We start from the raw sequence: 22,619 nt of genomic DNA on the forward strand, positions 1-22,619 counted from the left end.
AAGTATAACTGTATTGCAAATGAAATTACCACCCTGAAGTAGCCCAGGAAGAAATACCCTAATTTACAGGAAAACAGTATTTTGAGTTGATAGTGTAAAAGGGAAAAGAACATACAAATAACGTATGCTGGTTAGTATATATTGGCAATCCTGTAACAGAAGTGAATATATTGTAGAAAATGAGAGCCAGGTTTTTCACTGTCTGATAAAGAACTTAAAAATAAAGAAAAAGGAAAGGCCAGAATGAAACATAATAATGCATTGGAATTAGAGGTATCAGTATGAACTCATGGTTTATAGTATGAAATACTTCTATGTGTAAGTCTGTGTATATACATGGGTTAGTATATAAGTACATGTCTTTGCTGAAAGGATCTAGGAACAGTGGCCATAGCAATAAGCACCCTTACAGCCCAGATCTTCATTTCTAAATACCATTCTCTAATTAAAAAACTAGGACTCCTTGAATGAGTGATTAAGTCCAGGCCTGGGCAATATATATGAACTAACTTATGATACAGAAAATGAGCAAAAAGGGATGGGATACGTCAAAGGGACATAGGGCACCAACTGGAAGGAATTCCCAATAGCCAAAACAACTTAGGCCATAAAATAAATAATGATGGTACTAAATTATAACCCACAGGATAATAGGTCCATGTGTCCATATTGATATAAATAACTGAATAAATAAATACATGGAGAAGGGACAGCTATTCCAATGAACAAATATAAATGGAATGAAGGAAATACAAAAATTACCATTAGGCAAAAATTACCACAGTAATAATTGTTCCATATAAGATCCCACCAATGGATGCTAAAATCAGTGGGCAAAAGTTTAAGGAGAAGCAAGATATTAACAGTCTCAACATATCTCCTCTAAGATATTTATCAATAAGAAAAATAATAACTTTACAGTAGAGAAACCTGGTGGACACCACCTTAACCAAGTGACCAAGGTTAACATCACTAGTAATAAGTCATACCAACAGTATCCTCTGGTATGATGTAATGAGAGAGACATAACAGCATCCTGTGGTTTAAGAATAATATGTAAAAAATGGACAACCTCAATCTAGTCATGAGAAAACACTGGAAAAACCCAAAGTGAGAGAAATTATACTAAATAACCAGTACTTATCAAAAGTACTTATCATGAAAGCCAAGGAAAGAATGAGGAACTGTCACAGACCAAAGGAGACTAAGAAGAAACAACAGTTTAATGCAATGTGAGATCTTGGATCCCTGGAACAAAAAAGGAATATTAGGAGAAAAACTGGTGAAATTTCAGAAAGATCAGTAATTTAGTTAACAGTATTGTACTGATGTTAATTTCCTGGTTTTGATCATTACTATAATTTTGTAAATTGTTAATATTAAAGAAAGCTAAACAAAGGGTATATGTGAACTCTCTACTAGTTTAGCAACTTTTCTGCAAATATAAAATTATTTCACACTAAAACATTTCTTAAAATCTGGATTCACTATTATTCTGCATTTTAGTAAATTTATTCAAGAATAATGACACTTAAGCTTGTTCCCTTTTATTAATTATATATTAAGGATGTTTATGGGGCTCTTTTTTCTCTAAAATCCTTCTCCCCCTGCTGCCCTATATTGTCAGTTATCTTAAGGAAGAAAAGGAAGTAGAAACAAGACACATATGAGAAGTCTAAAGATTTTAACAGCAAGCCTACTTTACATTCTTTTCAAAATAAGATGGAGTGAGTGTGTATGTGTGTACACATTATGTACATATTATGAAGATTTATAGAGGAAAGTGAAGATAATTATTAAAACCATAGGATCATTTTTTAATTAATAGTTTTGGGCCCAAAACTCTTATATACTAGGCATTCAGTAAATGCTCAAAGTTAATGAATAAGTAAAGTAACCCTCCATCCCCTGCTTGCTCAAGCAATGAAGAACTAAAAATAAATTAAAATTGACTCTGATTAGATTTATGAAAATAGGATTGTAGCTGAGGGAGGAAACTAAAAGGAAAAGCTTTCTGATCATCTATAACTGGATTTATTGATCTCATTTAAGTTTGTGAACAAACTTAAAACCAATGTTCCCCTTGGAGAACTGAGTGTGGGAAGGGTCCTGGACCAACCTGTCAGCATGGAAGGGCTAGGCAGCAAAGGATCAACTTGGGGGTTTGACCTATTACCAATGACCTTTATTAATTATTTTACTTTCATTTCCTACCATTTCTCAACATAGACAATATACAGGAAATCTTAGTGTTTTTATTAACTCCTCTAAGTGATTCCAGACATATTAGTATCTTGTCCCACACTTAAAGAGACTTACTTAACATTTTTAGAAGTCTCTTTAAAAGTCAGGAAATTCATTAAGTATATTCTTTGCATTTAGACCCAATCCTTCATAATGTAGTTAAATTAACTTATTTCCATTCGTTCCAACTTTGGTAAAGAAAGACACTAGCAGGTTACTACCATCTTGAAGTTCAGGCACTTGAAGACCACTAACAAGTCAAGATGCTCATTTCAGAGGGCCTGGACCCAGGTGAACAGCTTCTTCATCTGCGTCAGTAACAGACTTACTATGTGATTCCTAATCTTTACTGTGCAATGTCTAACTTCATGTTCATAAAGAATGAACATCATACTGAAATAACTGGGTATTCACATTCAAAAAAATGAAAATGGACCCTTACTTCACTTCATATACAAAAATGAACTCAAAGTGGATCAAAAACTTAAATATAAAAGCTGAAACCATAAAACTCTTAGAATAAAACGTAGGTACAATCTTAATGATCTTGAATTTGGCAACACTTTCTCAGATATGATACCAAAAGCACAAGCAACAAAAGAAAAAATAAATTGGACTTCATAGAGATTAAAAACTCGCATGCATCAAAGGACACTGTCAAGAGAGTAAAAAGACAACTCACAGAATGGGAGAAAATATTTGCAAATCTTATATCTGATAAGGATCTAGTATCCAAAATATATAAGGAACTCTTACAACTCAACAAGGAAAAGACAAACAACCCAATTTAGAAATGAGCAAAGGACTAGAAGAGATATTTCTCCAAAGAAGATATGCAAGTGGCCAAAAAGCACATGAAAAATGTTTAATGTTATTATTAGTCATTATGGAAATTCAAATCAAAACTACAATAAGATACCACTGTAAACCCACTTAGAATGGCTAGAATTTAAAAACAAACAAAAAATGAAAATAACATGTATTGGTGAGAATGTTGGAGAAATGGTAACCCTCATACATTGTTGTAGGAATGTAAAATGGTAAAGCCACTGTGGGAAACATTTAGTGGTTCCTGAATAAATTAAACATAAAATTATCATATGATCTAGCAATTCTACTCCTAGGTATATATACTCAAAAAGAATTGAAAAGCAAGTGTTCAAACAAAAACCTGTACAAGAATTCCCATAGCAGCACTATTCCCAATAGCCCAAAGTGGAAACAATCTTTATGTCCTTAAACCGATGAATGGATAAAGAAAATGTTGTATATTAATACAGTGGAATGTTATTTACCTATGAATGGGAATGAAATACTGATTCATTCTACAACACAGATGGACTTTGGAAAGATTATGCTAATTGAAATAAGCCAGACACAAAAGACCACATATTGTATGATTCCATTTGTATGAAATGTCTAGAACAGGCAAATCCATACAGACAGAAAGCAGATTAGTGGTTGCCAGGGTCTGAGAGGAGGGGGAATGAGGAGTGATTGCTTAATGGGTATGGGGTTTCCTTTTGGGGTGATGGAAGTGCTATGGAATTAAATAGTGGTGATGGTTGCACAACACTGTAAATGTACTAAATGTCACTGAATTGCACACTTTAAAAACGTGAATTTTATATTATGTGTATTTTACCACAATTAAAAAAAAAAAGAATCTCAGAAGAGGGAAGCTAAGAACAGGTAACCAGGATGGGGACATGGGCAGAAATGAGTTTCAGAGGGGTAAGTTGAAGACAATTGTGAATCCAGGCACAAGAATTAAGCTGTTGTAGCCTCCCTTGTAGCTCCCACTGTAGGTGAACTTGTGTTGATCATGCTGCCTTTTTTTCCAAGGCACTTCCTAGTTAAGTCTCCTGACATTTCTAGTTCTTGAGCCAACTCCCACTTCGTCATCTTTTGCTATAGATGGAGTTGGCTGCTTTCCTCTCCTCTTCACTACCTACTCTACATTTTGGGTTCCTTGTCGCCACAAGACTCTATACAAAGCAAACACTGTACTTTCTTGCTTTCCTCAGAACATCAAGCCCTTTTTATTCTAAGATGTTGGTACAGCTTTCACCTCAAAAGAACAGATGGGAGGGCACAAGAATTATAGATGTTGGGAGTTATAGGGGTTTAAGCAATTTCAAGTTCTCATAAGTTATTTGCTATTATTTGCTGTTTTACTTTTTAAATATTTGAAAAAGCATTTATTGAGTCTACACTATATTTTATGTTGTAAAAACAACCCTAACATATACAGCTGTATAGACAAATTACTACCATCTTAGTGGCTTAAAACGACACAGATTATTATCTTGTACTTCTGGACATTGGAAGTCCAACACAGGTCTGAATGGGCTAAAATCAAGATGTCTGCAGGGCTGTGTTCCTTTCTGGAGAGTCTAGGGGAGAATCTGTTTCCTAGCATTTTCCAGCTTCTAGAGGCCACCTGCATTCCTTGGTTGGGGGTGCCTTCCTCCATCTTCAAAGCCAGCAACATCACATCTCTCTGATCTTTTGTCTTTAACTCTCTACTTTAAGAATTAGTGTGTTTAGATTGGGTCCGCATTGATAATCAAGGATAATTTTCTCATCTCAAGGCCTGTTCCCTCAGTCACATCTGCAAAGTATGTTTGCCATATAAGGTAATATATTCACAGGTTTCAGGGATTAGGGTGTGGACATCTTTAGGGGATCATTATTCTACCTGCCACATTCATACCACAAACATCTGGTTATTTGCAGCATACCTCACCTTCTTCCCACCAAATAAGATGAGAAGTTTCTTGAATATAGAGCCTGCACCTTATACACGTCTGAATCCTGCTTAGCATGTAGCACATTATTTCATATATATTAAATAACTGTATTTTTGGTTTATAACTATACCTCATTTTCTTAACACCAAACACTACATAGACTTACAGGTCAAAGGCTGGCTCTTTCTCTAATTGCGGCGAGCGGGGGGCGCTCTTCGTTGTGGTGTGCGGGCCTCTCATTGTGGTGGCTTCTCTTGTTGCAGAGCACCAGCTCCAGGCCTGCGGGCTTCAGCAGTTGTGGCATCATGTAGGCTCAGTAGTTGTGGCTTGTGGGCTCCAGAACACAGGCTCAGTAGTTGTGGCGCACGAGCTTAGTTGCTCCACGGCATGTGGGATCTTCCCAGACCAGGGCTTGAACCCGTGTCCCCTGAATTGGCAGGCTGATTCTCAACCACTGCACCACCAGGGAAGTCCCTCATGTATTTTTTTAAGTCATTAGTTTGTTGCCTGCTCATAGTGAACAATGAATAAACTGCCCTACTAATCTTATACATGGACCATGACTGCTTTGCCTACAAAGCACTATAGCACAGCAAAAACCCATGGAATCTTCCCTCATTTTTTCTGCTTTATACTTCCAGTTTCTATCCTATTTTATAACATCAAAATGCTTTTCTGGCCACTTAGGTCATATAAAATTGGTTTAGGTGTGCCATCTAGTGGCATTTTTAAGGAAGTATTCATTTTTACCTGATTGATACTTGGCTTAATGAATACAGCCATCCAGCCACCATCCTCAGTAACAGAGGCTAGACAGAGCAGTGAGAAACTGACTTTTGCTGATGATCTGAAAACATTATTATACTGAGTAGTATGAATCCCCTCTAGCTCATCTGGAACCAACTTGTTAATAAAAAAGAAACCATTTTGATTTGAAGCCTTTTATAAATTTTTATTAACCAGACTCCAGTGATTGATTTAATTTCATGATTAACTTACTTAAATTGAAAACTTATTTGGGTTTATCTCCAATGTATGCTATATTAAATCACTGCCAATCAGCAATTACAATTATGTAGCAAAAGGAAAGGGCAAAGGTTCTCAACCCAGGCTGTGCATTATAGTCCCCTGGAGAGCTTAAAGCAACTACATGTCCGGCCATGAAGAGATCTGATTGGTCTGGAGTGGGACCTGTACATTCAAAAGCCCCTCTGAATCGAACATACAGCCAGAGGCGGGAACCTGGCCACTGGTATAAGATGTAGCTGAATCTCTAATTCTGGTCCTTTCTTCTGAAAGATAAGCACCAATAATATGGAATTATCGAGTTATGATTTATCTTTTTTTACCAAAAAAAAAAAGTAGAACTTAAAAAAACCCACTGGGAAAAGGATTATAGTTATTAAGCTTCTTTTTAATAAATGTTTTGCTTTATTTATTCTATTTACCCTTTTTAATTGAAGTGCCATCAAATAGGAAAAGAGCCAAAAGACATGCCGTCACAGGCTAAAGATATTAGTAGGCCTGGTGTTTCAACTGGGGTTTTTTAAACCTCCCCTTTGAAGAACTGACATGCCATCTCCCACCCTAGGGGCCCATTCCTTCCATTTTCAGAGTCATGCTTAGTTCTAGGAACTCTGGGACATTCTAGCCCAGCTTTAGCTGTTTGGGTTCATTCAGCATATAGGGAGGAACCCATATGTAGCTTCAGGGGTATTGTGATAATATAATTCTTCAATTTAGTGATGGGTTCATTGGTGTTCATTTTATTATGCTTCATAATTTATAAATATATTCTCTTGTATATATAAAATATTTCATGATATTTCTTATATATATATAAAAAAAAAGAATAGCTCTAAGCCTTAAAATGATGCTAGATGTTTAGTTTCTTTAAATGAGGAACATTCAAGGACCAACCCAATCTTCCAAAACTGCTACAGGTGAGTATGTTTCTCCCTTGGCTGCCCCAGTTAGGATGAGATCTCAAGCAGCTTTAGGGTTGGAAGGCTGCTTCAACTGTATTGATCTATATTCTTTTTGTCATCCTTCCTTGAAATTAAAAGATAAATAATAAAGTATATCCTGGTCAACAAGGAAAAACTAATCATCTTAACCAACACATGTGTTGCAAGAATCAATCTGCCATGGGACCTAAGCATTCTTGCTGAGTAGGCCAAGGATGCAGGCCCTGACTACTCTTTGCCCAGGCCAGTTGTCAGGGTTGTGTTTGCAGTAAGCAACTTTAAGGGATGAAGTAACATCTCTTCCCAGTCAAAGCGCAGCCTTGCTCACCATTCATGACAAAAGTGATAGATTCTATAAGCTCACTGTTCCTCACCTATGTCACAAACCCAGGCATCCACCAAAGCATACAACTAGGCCCACCTCCATCACCTCCACGGGACTTGGAGTGCGTAGAAAACTGGCAGCAACACCATGCTTATGCTCCTTGTTGTGCTGTGAGTAACAAAATCTTCTGCTAGCATCTGTGAAACAGTAACAGGCTAACTTGTTAATTTGCAAGTAGGGTAAAATCCCAGACCCTTCATGCGGCCTGCCAGTTTGGGTGACAAGGATAAGATGCTGATAGAGATGGCGTTCTGGAAGAGGGCCCTTGTTGGTCAGGTTAGAGGATATCAGAAGGCTCCCTGAGATCTGGAAGTAAATGCTTTTGCATAGGTGGTGGTGAAAGTAGGAGGGTAGAGTGAAGATCTCTCACTATCTTATGTGTTAAATGAGGCTGAGAAAAGGTAGGGTCCAAACAAGACTCCCAGATGGTGCTTTGGTTGTGGCACATTCTCCTCTGGAGTGGGAGAAGGAAAGGATGTTTTCATGACATCAATGGGGCAGCAAGCCCCACACCCCAGCCAAAAGGCATGCAATGTGGCTATGGCTGATGGGTCAAGGGTTCCCCAAAGCTGAAATAATGGTGTTAGCAATGAATATATAGAACTTTGCATAGACTAAATACGTTAGAAATTTGTTTGTTGAGTCCAGCGACGGGAGGCCCTTTGAAACAGAGTAAATTCAAACCGTTGCTGACTGGCACCGAGCTGCTCTTTCCCTTCTCCACTCCTTCAACTTGAGCTGCTTTAGGGAAGAAGGCTGAGTGTGCCAGGGAATTTCAGGGAGGGGAGAGGAGGAACTCAATGTTTATAGCTTTGTTGGATGTGGGCGCCCATGTTTACTTGGTCCCATGCAGGGAGGATGTGCTAAGTGCCAGGGTGGCCCAAAGTGCTGAGGATACAGGGCAGAGCAGTGGCACCAGTGTTGGCTAAAAGAATGATGCCCCTGAGCCCCAGTGCTCTCCAGAGGCCAGGGGAGCCAGTAATACCAATTCTGGGATGAGAAACCAAAGGGCAAATACACATTTGTATTCTCTATCTCCCCCAGCTGGGGAACAGCCTAATCTCCTGAAACTATCATGATAACCCCTGAAGTACCTATGTTAATATCTTTGATCTGTGTTCCCATAGAGCAAAATTCAACCGATAAGGTTTGAGCAGTTTGCAGTGAGAAAGGGAAGTTAAAGAACATTCAGCTGATTCAACGTACTGCAGTTGTGTCCTCTGAATATAAATATATAATGTATTTTGTGTTACTTGCTTTTATTGTAAATATTCATAGTGATGAGAGGACATTCTCCCATTCAGGGATTCTCTGACCCCTTCCAAGTGGTCCAATAGAAACAATATAGAATCCCAGGGCGAAAAAGAGAAAATCACAGCCATCTCCAGAGGCCATTGCCCAGTACAGCAGCGCCACACGCTGGACACAGGCACCAGATACATCCTGTATTAGTTTTCTGAGGCTGCCATAACAAAGTACCACAAACTGGGTGGCTTAAGCAACAGAAATATATTGTCTCAGTTTTGGAGGCTGGAAGTCCAAAGTTAGGGTGTCAGCAGGGTTGGTTGCTTGTGAGGGCTGTGAAGGAAGGCTCTGTTTCAGGACTCTCTTCCTGGCTTGTAGATGGTGTCTTCATATTCACATGGCATTCTCCCTGTATGCATGTCTCTGTGTCCAGATTTTATAAGGACACAAGTCGTATTGGATTAGGGCCCATCCTAATGACCTCATTTTAACTTGATTACCTCTGTAGAGACTCTATCTCCAAATAAGGTCACATTCTGAGGTAGTGGGGGTTTGGACTTTAACATATGAATTTGGAGGGGGGGGATGGGACACAAACCCATAACAGACCCCTTTCAAAATGGGGAGGCAGTTATTGGCCTATTACTGAGCTCCTGTTAAAAATGAACACCTAACCCCTGGAGAATTTGTGACTCTCAGGCCTGACATCCCCATTTTTGGGTGGGTCAACTAGGAGATGACAACTACAAGGAAAGCACCCATTTGCTGGTCAAATGAAAATAATGTATTTGAGGATGTGCCCAGCCTGGCCCTGGTGTCATCTCAGTTTTGCATAAAGGAGTAGTAGCTACCCTTTGGTGAAAACTTTATCCCCGACTCTGCCACCTGAAGCAAAGCTACAGGCTCAAAAGGCCCTTGGATTCAGAGAGACTGTCCTAAATGCCTGGGCCTGGTTCACCTTTGGTTCAGCTAAGCTGAAAACTAATGGTGCTGATAGTGTTCCAGCCAGTTTGACCCTCAGCACCAGCTATGATGGTCGCTGGGATCAGTGGGCAGAAGTCAAGGCTGTTCTCAAAGCTCTGGTCAGTTGCACTGAGGGGGCAATCTGCCATGGTCCCTGAAGGTCCCCCCCACATTCTGGGTAAGCCAAGAATGCAAGGCCCAGACTGCTGTTTATTCAGGCCATTTCTTGAGGTTGTGTTTGCAGGGAACAACCTTGAGGAAGGAGTTAAAGTTCTCCCCACCTCAACTCCACCAGCTCCTCATTAACTAGAAAAGCAGCAGATTCCCCAAGTTCCAGGGTGCCACAACCCACTGAGTGCACAGCACTCATGTGAACCCATCTTTGTCACCTCTGTGAGACTTGAGAGGCATGGGGAATTGACACGAACCTCATGCTTATGCTCTTGCTGTGCTGTGAGTAATAAAGTCCTCTGTCTGATGTAGGTGTCTCCTGTGTTCTGCCAGCATCCATGGGATAGTAATAAGCTAATCTCTTAGCTTGCAAGTAGAGTAAAATCCCAAACCCTTCACAGACCCTGACTTCTGACATAAAAGTAAAAGCCCTGTAGTTTCCAGAGGTCTTGGACAAGGACTCTCTGAGTATGTGACATACTTTGCTGGTTCATAAACCTAATGTTTGGTCTCCTCTAGGTCACTTTGTTCTGTTAAACAATTCAATTGCCTATTCTTTCAACAGTTCCATTCCCCCCAAAGAGATCTTTATCCTGCACAAGACAGTCTTATCACTCTTTAATAGCAATAATAACAGCAACAACTAATGCTTATAGAGTGAGAGACATTGTTCGAAAGACCTGAGGCGTTGTTCTACACACTCTCTATATACCGTCATCTTTACTCCTCATAGCAACCCTCTGAGGGGGATACTATAACCTCCAGTTTACAGGTTAGGAGACTGAAGCACAAGCCACACAGTTAGTCAGGAGGTGGAACTAGGATTCAAACCCAGGCTGCCTGGATTTGGTCCTCACTTTTAACCACTCACTATATGTCTCACAATAGGACCGTCTACTCCCAGGGCCATAATGAACCACAGAGGCCTAGAGATCTTTGTTAGATGTCTTAGGAAAATAATTTCAGTCAAACTTTTAATACTTGATTGATGTACAACATTTTAAAATACCTTTTGATAACCTATATTAGGCATTTAGACAATCTTCTACTTTGCTTTGATCTTTTTATCCAGCCATTGTATAAATCCAATGTCAAATGTTCACACTGTATTAAAATTTCTATTGCTGCTATAGCAAGTTATCAAACTTAGTGGCTTAAAACAACACAAATTGATTACCTTACAGTTCTGGAGGACAGAAGTCCAGAATGGGCTAGAGGGACTGCATTCCCTCTTGAGGCTCTAGGGGAGACTCTGTATCCTTCCCTTTTCCAGTTTCTAGAGGTTGCCTGAATCTTTTGGCTCATGGCCCTTTTACTCCATCTTCAAAGTCATCAGCATAGCATCTTCAAATCTCTCTCTCTCTCTGACTCTGACCCTCTTGCCTCCCTCTTTCCCTTATAAGGACCCTTATGATTACACTGGGCCCATCCAGATAAACCAGGATAATCCAGGGTCTCCCCCAATTCAAACTCCTCAGCTTAATCACATTGTAAAGTCCCTTTTGCTATGTAAGGTAACATATTCACAAGGATTAGGATGCAGATGTCTTTTTGGCAGGGTGGGGGAGGGGCATTATTCTACCATACACTCTAAGCAGTTATCTCTTCCTGCAGTATGGAAATTTTTACATTAGATATCTAGATTAGAGATTTAAACAAGCCCATTCACCAGATAATTAGTAGTCCACTTCATCTTGGCTTTGAGGGTAGAGCACCGAGGGCATTTTACCTTTTGGGAGGTTAAGGAGAACATAGTGCTCGAGCACATGTGACAGAAACTTTAACCACTGTAAAAACATAAAAGCTTAATTATCTAAAAATGTATCTGAAGGACTTCCCTGGTGACACAGTGGTTAAGAAACCGCCTGCCAATGCAGGGAACTTGGGTTCAAGCCCTGGTCCGGGAATATCCCACATGCCGCGGAGCAACTAAACCCATGTGCCACAACTACTGAGCCTGTGCTCTAGAGCCCGCGAGCCACAACTACTGAAGCCCATGCTCCTAGAGCCCGTGCTCTGCAATGAAGACTAGCCCCTGCTCTCTGCAACTAGAGAAAGCCCACGTACAGCAACGAAGGCCCAACGCTGCCAAAAATAAATAAAATTTTTTTAAAAAATTAAAAAAATAAAAATGTACCTGAAGTCGGGCATTCATAAGCATGAACTCCTGCTGGCTTTTCATGTTCTCATTCATAGATTTTGAAAATATAAACCCCATCTTGACCTAAAATGTAAAAAAGCAAAGCTTAAAACAATATATTCTACATGCATCCTCATATGCTCTGTTTTCAGGCTACCATGAGCTTAAGACAAAGTAAAAAAAGAAAATTTTCTGACCTGGGAACACAGTATGGACACTAGTCTTTGCTCCTAACTAGCTGTCTGATCTTGGACAAACTTAACCAGTCTGGCCATCATTTACTTACATAAGAACAGCTGATTGAACTGGATGATTTCCAAAATCTTTTCCTGCTCTAGAGCTTCATGTTTCCTGATTTTTCTTCCCACTGTATATCTTGAAGAACTGAGCACTTAAAAACAAACAAACAAAAAAAAAACCCTCTCATTTTTAGGAGGGGCAGGGTGAATACCATCCACCCTCTTACCTTCTGTACAGCTGGATGACAGAACCTTTGCTTCTGAGGAGGAGTAATTTAGAAGATGCATTGTACACCTTGAAGACCGATTTCTCTGTGCTCCTTGCATTTGTAGTTTAGGACATTTTAGGTATCTCAAGGTTACTATATCAATACTCTTCCTATAATCCCTACCCCTCTCCTACCCGCTTGCTCTTTCCATCCACCCACTGCTAACATCCCATGGCCATCCTCCTCTAGCCTCACTTTTTTCTTCTTAAGCTACTACTGAAGTTCTCAAAAGGGGGAAAACCGAAGGATACTTAAAAATGTTCTGGGAAACACAAATTTTAAATGAATACATGGTAACGTCTATCTTATTTATCTTACTTAAGAAGTTCTTAAGTGGGCTGGCAATTCTAGATGGTCCAGAACTCCAATTTTTGTTCTTAAGTTAACTGGGTAGGTACAGAAGACCTCAGTTAGTTGTTGATTCTACCTTCAGAAGACTGCAGAACTCAGGGAAGTTACGACTACTCTACCCTCTTCAACGATGCTGCTGATTCTCTTTGGTAGGCTGTTGAGCACTTTGTGAACATCAGGTCAGAGTGGCCATTCCTAACGCTTTCTACCCAGAATTCACAATATTCTGTGGGAAGCCCAGACAGAGTTCCTGTTTTCCATAGCCTCAGCAGAAAATCTTGGGTTCTAGCTAACCGGTGAGAAGATGGTGGGAGAGGGAGGATACTTCATGCCAGATGCAATGGGTTATCCCTGCTAATGGGACTCCAAGTGAGTGTATACTACAAGCCAGACTTCAGTGGCTTCCCTGTATTTTGGCCAGAGATGCACCCTGGATTTATAGGGGTCTCTGAGCCAGAGTCAGTTTCAATGCTAGGCACAGGAGGCTGAGCCAGAGGAGGAGAGGCAGAGTCCTGAACAGGCCTGGGAGGTCATGAGATTTCCCTACCCACCCCACCCCTCAGCCGCTGCCCTGCTCCATCCTGTGAGTGACCAGAGGCAGTCACCCAGTAAGGGTGGGCAGATCTAGCAGAAGTTCTCTGCTGTCTCCAGATTTGACAGCCCCAAGTCCATTGTCTCCAACAGCAGAGCAGAACTTGCCTGAAGGCAGAAGCAATATATTATCCATTTTGGCAGTCACCAAGGTGTCTCTTTCCCACAAATGTGCAGAAAGCATGAGTGATACAAGAGAAAGTGTAGCTCAGGCAGTTGCCATTCCTTATTTTTCTTTTGCGTGTAGGAGTGGATCATTGAATTTTTACATATGCAGCAAACATTTATAAAGAAAACAGCTGTCCTCTAATCCCATTTACACACACACACACACACACACACACACCCTGTAGGTCAGAGTTATGTCCCTTAGAGTGCTCCTATTTATAAGGGGGTGGACTCTCCCCTGAAGTGGAGTGACAATCCTCATGTCAGTCATCCAGGGAAGAGAAACTATCTGGAAAGTTAGGACTTAGGCTTACCTTTTTCTTGGCCTTGCTCTCTTGGGTCTGGATTGTAGTTTCGATGTATCAGGGGATATTCCCACAGGTTAAAGGTAGAAGCCAAGCAGGAAGAAGAGCTTTCCCTTGGTTCCCAAAGGAGACCACTCCTGAAAATGAGTGCACCACACCTTGTGAACTGTGCCCTGGAATTCAGTATTTTCAACCTTCTTCTCCTTCTTTTCCCACCCTAAGAAAGCCATTTTCCAAAGTCTGGGAGGTTCCTTAGGGTGTCCAGAATACTCTCAGCTTTCACTCTCCCACTCACAAAATATAATAAACAAGAGTGGCCTTGCAATAGGAGTAACTTTGAATTCACCAAATTGTATAAGGTGAGTCTTTCAAAAATGCTAACACTTTGTCATTGGTGACAAACGCCTTGCTACTTACAACTTTGACACCAGTGTGTGTCAGAGGGCTAAGAATGCTGATTTGGGTCCTTTCTGCCTTCATTTTTCCTTGAGTTACTCCTGAGACCTTAGAAAGGACTCTTTAATGCTCCAACCCTGCCTCAGCTGTGCTACAGATTACAACAGGCATGGGTATTTCTGAGGAAGAAGTGTTGGGACTGCAACTTCCAGGCAGCCCTTCTCAGGTTGCATCTAGGAACCAGGATTTGATTTCACTTTAAAAAGAAAAAAAAGGATAATTCCATGACCCATAATCTCTGCCATCCAAGTTTCTGCGCTGACTCAATTCCTGATCGAATGACACATTAACTACCTACATTTCTGACTGGTTGCATGATTACAATCATTTTCAATAAGTCTTTGGGTTCCATTCCAACTAGCCCATTTCCCCTGCAAATTCCAGCCGAGAACTCACAGCTTCAGGTAGGTTTTCTGTAATTTATAACTCCACCCGCTCATCCTGGACCCAGTCACAGTAACTTGGGAATTCCTGCAGTGGTATGCTGATTTCCGTTGATAACGCTCTGCCTACTTCCCCCAACTTAATTGCAAAGGTATGGGAGAGGTCTGGAGTCTTTAGCACTAGAACCGGTTCCTCCGAAACGAGGTTGGCGATACTAGGAGCAGGAGAGCCAAGGGCACTCATGAGGAGAGGGCACCCAGCGCGGCCCGGCAAGCCCGGGGCCCCGAGCTCGGCGCCGGCAGACGCAGACGCAGCCCCGCGGACCCGCCCTCCCCAGCAGCCTGCGGCCGGCCTGGCACGCACGGCCGGCGCTCACTCACTGGTCAGTGGGCAGTGGAAGTGCGGGGACACTGATCAAAGCAGAGGCCTCCAGGCCGGAGTCCGAGACCGCCGCATGGACCGGGTCTCGCCCCGCAGAGCTTTGGGATTGGCTGGCCATGGCAGGGATTTCGAGCCTCAGCCTATCAGCGCAGCTCTCGTCTTCCTTAAAGGGCCCGCTTGCCTGACCGAGGAGGCCTGGTGTTTTCTTTCCCGCCTGGCGCTTGGGAGGGGCAGGTTAAAGAGGCAAATTCAAAATCCAGCGACTCAAATTTTGAGGGGAGGCAGAAGAAGCATAATGGAAATCTCACTTAAAGTCCTCAGTGAGGTTTGTCAGTTACCCACAAGGAGCCTGAGCAATCCATGCTTCCTCGCAGAGCTAAAACCTCCATAGAGCTTAATGAGCCATCTCACAGTTCTTCACATACGATGTCAACCACCACTTGTAGGGTCTGTTTCTAGAAGAGAATGTGTCTCGTGAGCGGTTGTCACTTAAACATAATCCACAGTTACAAACATTTGTAAGGGCTTTTCTACTTATAGAATAGGTTTATGTTGAGCGTGGACTTTTTTTCCCGTTTGAATCTCAGCACATAGTTTATTTAATTTGTTAGAGCCTCAGCCTACTCCATCTGTTGAGCTGCCACCATTAATGTGGCAAAAAGATTAAGGCAGGAAACGAAAAAGAGCAGACTTGACCAGAGTTACCAAATCAATTTTTTTTTTTTTTTGACAGAGCTATCTTTCTCCCCTTCTGCTCTGAGAGCTATTCATTTCTTCTCACCCCACTAGTAATTTCTATCTTGAGTAAGTCAAGCCTCTCTCCCAGCTTCATTGAGAGAATACTTGAGGAACTGTTGGCATTCTGTTCTTTGTTATTAAATGGCTTGGAAGAATAGCATGGACTTCACCAGGCTCTGGCCTTGAGGAAGGTCAATGAGGAAGGTCACTGCCCTTAGCCCTGGCTGACCATCACATCTGTGGAGAAGGGATCTAACCTTCCCCAGGCTCTGTATGTGAGCGAACACCACACCGACCTGTTGCCAGAGTGACCGGGGCACCACAGAAGCAAAGCCATGTGGAACTTTGACTCTTTACGAGGGGATAACAATTGATATGATAGCATTTGAGTGCTTGGACTCTACCATAAGCACACCTATGTTTGATTTGATTTCCAGCTCCATCACTGTCACTCTTCATCCTCTCCAAAACTTACTTTTATCATCTCTACAACAGGACTAAAGCCATCTAATTTATTGGATTGTGAAGACTAAATGATATAATATATTCAGGCACTTAGCACCATGTCTGGCACACAGTTAGCATTAAATAAACAGTAGTAACCAGCAACAGTGGGATCCTGTTACTAACTCTAGGTCTGAAGGGACAAAGGTAAGGGAGCAGTTACTAAAACCAGGCAAGAGCCATAGCTGTGGCTGTATAAGAGGGCTACCAACAGGAGCTATGTTGTTCAGGAGAGGAAAGCAGTCGATGCTGACCTTTGGCCCAGGAGGGTAAGATCCTATAGTTGTAGCCACTGCTAGCACCTAAGCTCCAAGTGGGGATAGGGTGGAAAAGAAAGATAAAGCCTTCTGTCCTTCCATGCTCTGATATCCTGCTGAAATCTTCCATTGGCTGGATCCACAAGAAAGCCAGAAGATGGGGGAGCCAGGTCCATACAGTCTGTAGAGGTTCCTAGGCACAAAGACCTAGGACAAATGAAAATATCCAGCACACCATTTCTACAACCTTGGGTTTATCATACTTTGAAGTCCTAGTTCAAAAGGAAGAAATGCTTCCACTAGAAGACCCAGCCATAGCTCCATTGAATTGGAAGCTGAAACTGCCCCCTGATCAGTTTGGTTCCTCATGATGATGGAATTGGAATAACTGATCCTAATTACCAAGAGGAAATTGGGTTGCAGCTATACAATGAGGGCAAGGAGAAATGTGCATGACTCCCAAAGATTCACTGAGCATATCTTAATACTCCCATGTGCAATAATAATGATCGTTAGATAACTACAGTAACCTGTTAAAGTCAGGAGCACTTAAATTTAAGACCATACAGGAATTAAAGTGTTGTATTACCATACCAGGTAAAAAATCCTAATCTACTAAGATACTGTATAGGGCAAGGGAAACAAAAGTGAATGAAGTAGGAAATTATGATTATCAATTTTAGCCTAGCAACAAGCTATAGAGGCAGGGACTACTGTAGCTCTGTATATAAAACGTTAATTGATTATTTCTTCCCTGCCCTTCCTTTCCCTGTTTCCTTGGATGAAGAGTACTGATGGAGACAAACATTATAATTTAGTTTCTAGGTTAGAGTATTGCCATCACCTCAAAGCAATATAGTACTTGGTAGGACTCTGTGATTCTCATGTTTAGGGGATGCGTTTCTCTCCATCTGAGCAAAGGGAAAGAAAAATACTGGGTGGCAAAACAGGTAGACTGTCCGGGTCTTCTATTTGCCTCCCCTCATATCCATTCTCCTCCCTTCCTTGCCCTATTCTATACCCCAGCAGCTGACCTCTTTGGAAAACAGCACCTGGGCTCTTCTCAGCTGGCTTGCATTTGGGTTGGGACTTTGGAGGCATCCACAGGAGACAGGAGGCAGGAGAAAAGAGAGGTAGGGTATGTTTTATCCATTCTTTCTCTGTTTGAGGATCTGGCAGTGGTTGTGTCCCTCAACAACTACAGCTCTTGACCAGTGGCCCCTCCTCTGTGGCTCCAGCTCACAGAGCTCTGGAAATGCTCTCCTCCCTTGCTCTTCAGCCTAGAGATGCTATGGGTTTCCCGCTGCTGTTATACTCTCAACCTGATGGTTCTTCACCCCAACTTAGTGGTTGGGATAACTCAACTGGATGGTTCTCTTGACCCTACCCCCACTCCTTTAATTAGCATCTAAGGTCTCTTTAGTCAAACCAACTGAGTAGAATTCTGATTCCTGATGGAAACCCACTGGATACACTTTATACACATACATTATAAATACTCTTGTATGTATTTTAAAATATAAGTGAAAAAAGTGACTATGAGAATATCTACTCTGGGAATTGAGAGAAATCTTGGTGTAGGTATTGAACACATTTTATAGACTATGGGGTGAGAAGATTAAAGGAAAATTATTTCAATATCAAATGACATATAACTTTAATTGGTGTGTGCATTATTTCTAATTGTATGAATTTGTGAATGTATGTATATATGCTTTATACGCACATACAAATATGTACTTTTAAAAATCATTTTGCATTATAGCATAAGGGTTTTCATGTTGTTAAATGGAATTCATATATACCATTTAACATATGTAAGATTTTCAGCAAGTATGTATACAATTTCCATCATTGGGTATTTCTGATTTTTTTTGCAACTGTCAGTAACATCATTGTTAATCAACTATGCTCCAATATAAAATAAAAATTAAAAAAAAAAAGAATTAGATGGCTTCCCAGAGCCTAAAAAAACTAACATCATGATGATCACCTCATATATATATAGCTTTTTAATATTTTGATTGGAAATACTGGATTAAATAGTATACATATTATAGAAAGAATTGATGTAAAATCCATAAAGTCCTCAACTCATTTAAAGTCCCCTACCTCAGGACAGTAAAATTACTCAATATTTCCCTGTATATCCATAAAGTAGTTTTTTAAGAAAACAAAGTTTTTAATTGGGGGATTGGGATTGACATATACACATTACTATGTATGGAATGGATAACTGATGAGGACCTACTGTGTGGCACAAGGAACTCTATTCAGTGCTCTTTGGTGGCCTATATGGGAGGGGCATCTAAGGAAGAGTGGATATGTGTATGTGTGTAGCTGACTCACTTTGCTGTGCACCTGAAGCTGGCACAGAATTGTAGATCAACTATACTCCAATGAGAATTTATTTTTTTAATTTATTTTTTATTTTTTAAAAATATTTATTTATTTATTTGGCTGCATCAGGTCTTAGTGATGGCACGCAGGATCTTCGTTGTGGCATGTGGGATCTAGTTCCCTGATCAGGGATGGAACTTGGGCCCCCTGCATTGCGAGCGCGGATTCTTAGCCACTGGACCACCAGGGAAGTCCCAGAATTTAAAAAAGAATATTTAGAATAATAAATAAAAGTTTATAGAGTAATAAATTTTTTAAAAGTTTTTGAAAGTTCAAGATGTGCTTAGAGGTATTCCCTTTTAAAGGGATGCTTTTGAAAGGAGTGTGAATTTCTTCATTAAAATGGGAAACAGGTTTAGCCAAGAACTTCAGTCTATGAAGGAGAGCATGTGTGGGGATAAGGATAGAAGCTCTTCAGTATTAAGCTATTCTGGAATTGTGTTGCCCATACTCTGGAACACAGTCTGAATTTTAACTTTAGACTTCATTCATGGGGCATACTGTAGCCTGGGCACAATCTGGACCGGCAGAGCATCACTGAGCTTTGGACAGCCTTCTTTGGACTTTGTCCATTCCTCAAGTGACACCATATGGCACTGTAATATAATGGCAGCAGTGGACTCAAATCTTGTTTTCTCCCTACCTAGAAAATTTTAGTTTGAGATATAATTCACATATCATAAAATTTGCCATTTAAAAGAGTACAGTTTAGTGGCTTTTAGCATATTCAAAATGTTGTTCAACTATCACCCCTATCTAATTCCATATCATTTTCATCACCCCAAAAAGAAACCCCATACCCATTAGCAGTCACTCCCCATTGTCCCCCTTCCCCCACTAGCCCCTGGCAACTCTTAATCTGCTTTCTGTCTCAATAGATTTGCCTATTCTAGACATTTTATATAAATAGAATCATACAACATATGGCCTTTTGTATATGGCTTCTTTCACATAGCATAAAGTTTTCAGGGTTCATCCAAGTTGTAACATGTATCAGTACTTCATTCCTTTTAATGACTGAGTAATATTTCATTGTATGGATATACCACATTTTGTTTATCCATTCAAAACTGATGAACATTTGGATTGTTCCTACTTTTTTGCTATTATGAATAGTGCTGCTATGTACATTCATGTACAACTTTTTGTACCTATGTTTTCAATTCTCTTGGTTATATATGTAGGAGTAGAATTAGCTGGGTTAAATGGTAACTCTATGTTTAATGTTTTGAGGTTGAACAAATACATGATGCCACCAGCAGTGAACAAGCATACACTTGTATGGTAGTTAAGGGCATAGACACTAAAGCCACAGTACCTGGGTTTGAATCTCAGCTGTACCACTTCCTAGTTATATAAGCTCAGACAAGTTACTTAAGTTTTGTGCCTTGGTATCCGCATGTCTAAAATAGGGGTGATAGGGACTTCCCTGGTGGTGCAGTGGTTAAGAATCCTCCTGCCAATGCAGGGGACACGGGTTTGATCCCTGGTCTGGGAAGATCCCACATGCCTCGGGGCAACGAAGCCCATGCGCCACAACTACTGAGCCTGCACTCTAGAGCCCGCGAGCCACAACTACTGGGCTCACACACCACAATTACTGAAGCCCGTGTACCTAGAGCCCGTGCTCCTCAACAAGAGAAGCCACCGCAATGAGAAGCCCACACACCACAACGAAGAGTAGCCCCCGCTCGCCGCAACTAGAGAAAACCCACATGCAGCAATGAAGACCCAACGCAGCCATAAATTAATTAATTAATTAATTAAAAAATAAAATAGGGGTGATAATAGTATCTTCTTCATAGGATTGTTGTAAAATGCAAACTAGCTAATGTAGGTAAATCATCAAGACACGGTGTCTGACAAAAAATGCTATATATTTTATAAAAATGCTATATTTATAATCTTTATTATAATTATTGCATTTTGTTTTGTTAACTTGATAGTTGAAAAAGTGATGATATAGTTTGTTGAGGTTTGCCATTGAAATGGAGTAATCAGAGATGATAGTAATTTAAGGAGGCAGCCAAGTCAAGGAAAGCTTTTTTGAGCAGTGGGCGATTATATTTCAGAGTGTAACCTGAATAAAACTGAAGCTTCACATGGTTCAGTCCAAGCATGTAATAGCAATCTAAGAAAACATCAACTGACAGCTGAAGCACTTAAGAATAATACATAAGCTTTCTTAAGCAGTCCCTGCAAATGATCTGCACAGCATATTTAACAGGTAATGCCTAAAATCTTCTCTAGCTATTTCTCTTTCCAAATATTTTTTCCACTTACAGTAGCTGCTTATATTTTTCCTTCTTCTCAACCATGAGGTTTCCATATCACTAGACTAAACCCCTGATAAGTTCCTTCACCTACAGCCCATGCCACTCACATAACCCTGTTCCTAGCCAGTGACTCTCAGCCTCCTGCACCTCTGAGAAATTCAGCCTGGTCTCCTACCTGGAATCCCAGGTAGCATTTCAATTTAAGTTGAAAACAGTCCCTGAACTCTGATGAATAAAATTATCTACCTTATTATATATTCCCCCTTTTGCAGCTCTTCACAAGAGGGACACAACATCTGTTTGGGCCATCCAGGGACATAAAAAAACCATATCCAGAGTTCATTCTTCATTCTTTTTCTCTTCCTTCTGTGGCAAGAATCCCTGGAAGTGCTGCACAGCTTGGCCTGACAGTGTCCATTAAACTTCTTCCAAGCAAACCTGGAAACAAGCATGTCAATGTTAGACTTTATTCTTCCCCATGCCAACTCCCCATCTTCCTCTTAGGATCTCCAAGAACACATGAAAAATGATGAGTTCACTGGGTTAATTTTTTTGTGGTTACAGCAGGCATTAATTATCCCCTTTATCAAAACCAAGCAAATGAGGGTTATCTTCATAACTGTTGGAGTCTGTGACATACAGAATAATGGATACCCAATGATTTTGCTTGATATCAACCCTTCAATATATCAGCTGCAAACTAGGACCACTTTGTCCAATTCACACCTAGGCCAGGCCTCACTGGGTTTGGGGAAACTGCTTATCTTCACCCCCTGGGGCCTTGCCTTGAGAGAGTTGGACTTCAAGAGGTAGAAGTATGCCTGTGTTGCTTCTGACTTTCCAAGTCTACCTCAGTGTTTGAGGTCAGAGTGTCACTATCCTATCTTACTCTTAAAATGCTGCTGTGGTCTTCTCTTTTGCTATGTCAGCTCTGATTAACACAAAATTAGCAAGAGATTCTGGGTCGGGGGCCTTTGCTTGGGGCTGTAAAATGTCTATTACTCTAGTCTATAATTCATGTTTCTACTTGACTTGTTCATGCACAAGCACAAATGAAACCTATGCTTTCCCTTTACTCTCCACTCTGCCATATTCTGTAAGTAAACCAGTTCATGCCTAGAGTACACACAAACACACACCTTAATGCTATTGCCTTAGCTGATGGCACTTCTCAGCCTCTGAGGCTTTCCCTCTGCATACTTGTCAAAGGAATGCTCTAACCATAACTCAGAGCCTTTTCCTCTCATCTCTAGCACAGTGTTCCCAGTGAATTTCTTCAGCTTATGATAGCAAATGACCTAGACCAGTCATGTTGTACCCTGATTAAATCCCATGAGCAAGACCAAGGCCTTGGACCACTTCCAGCATACTGCCACCAACTTTCCATTTCTACAAAGGATTGTATCAATAATTTCTTCTTAATAAGCTATGA

The 22,619-nt window shown here is 40.8% G+C and overlaps 2 protein-coding genes across 7 annotated transcripts in view; one reads left to right on the plus strand and one right to left on the minus strand.

The window, feature by feature from the left end:
- Nucleotides 1-15,097, minus strand: part of PLGRKT (plasminogen receptor with a C-terminal lysine) — a 48,365-nt gene extending 33,268 nt beyond the window's left edge. The window contains exons 1-4 of one of the 3 annotated variants that reach the window (XM_068553421.1): nt 15,012-15,097; nt 13,801-13,928; nt 12,155-12,259; nt 11,866-11,952 (exon numbers count right to left, since the gene is read on the minus strand). In XM_068553421.1, the coding sequence (XP_068409522.1) occupies nt 11,866-11,946 (81 nt within the window). In that variant the 5' untranslated portion in view covers nt 11,947-11,952; nt 12,155-12,259; nt 13,801-13,928; nt 15,012-15,097. Of the gene's footprint in view, nt 1-11,865; nt 11,953-12,154; nt 12,260-13,800; nt 13,929-14,643; nt 14,938-15,011 lie in introns of those variants that run through there. The other 2 variants (XM_068553419.1, XM_068553420.1) reach the window with 2 other exon arrangements.
- CD274 (CD274 molecule) overlaps nt 1-22,619 on the plus strand; it is a 167,969-nt gene that overhangs the window by 121,978 nt on the left and 23,372 nt on the right. Inside the window, exon 1 of one of the 4 annotated variants that reach the window (XM_068553415.1) lies at nt 14,639-14,651. The exons of the other annotated variants lie outside the window; for them this stretch is intronic. The gene's annotated coding sequence lies outside the window, so the exon portion shown is untranslated. Of the gene's footprint in view, nt 1-14,638; nt 14,652-22,619 lie in introns of those variants that run through there. 4 annotated transcript variants of the gene reach the window in all.

The sequence above is a fragment of the Eschrichtius robustus genome, chromosome 10 (genome assembly GCF_028021215.1).
Source record: "Eschrichtius robustus isolate mEscRob2 chromosome 10, mEscRob2.pri, whole genome shotgun sequence".
NCBI classification, from domain to species: Eukaryota; Metazoa; Chordata; class Mammalia; order Artiodactyla; family Eschrichtiidae; genus Eschrichtius; species Eschrichtius robustus.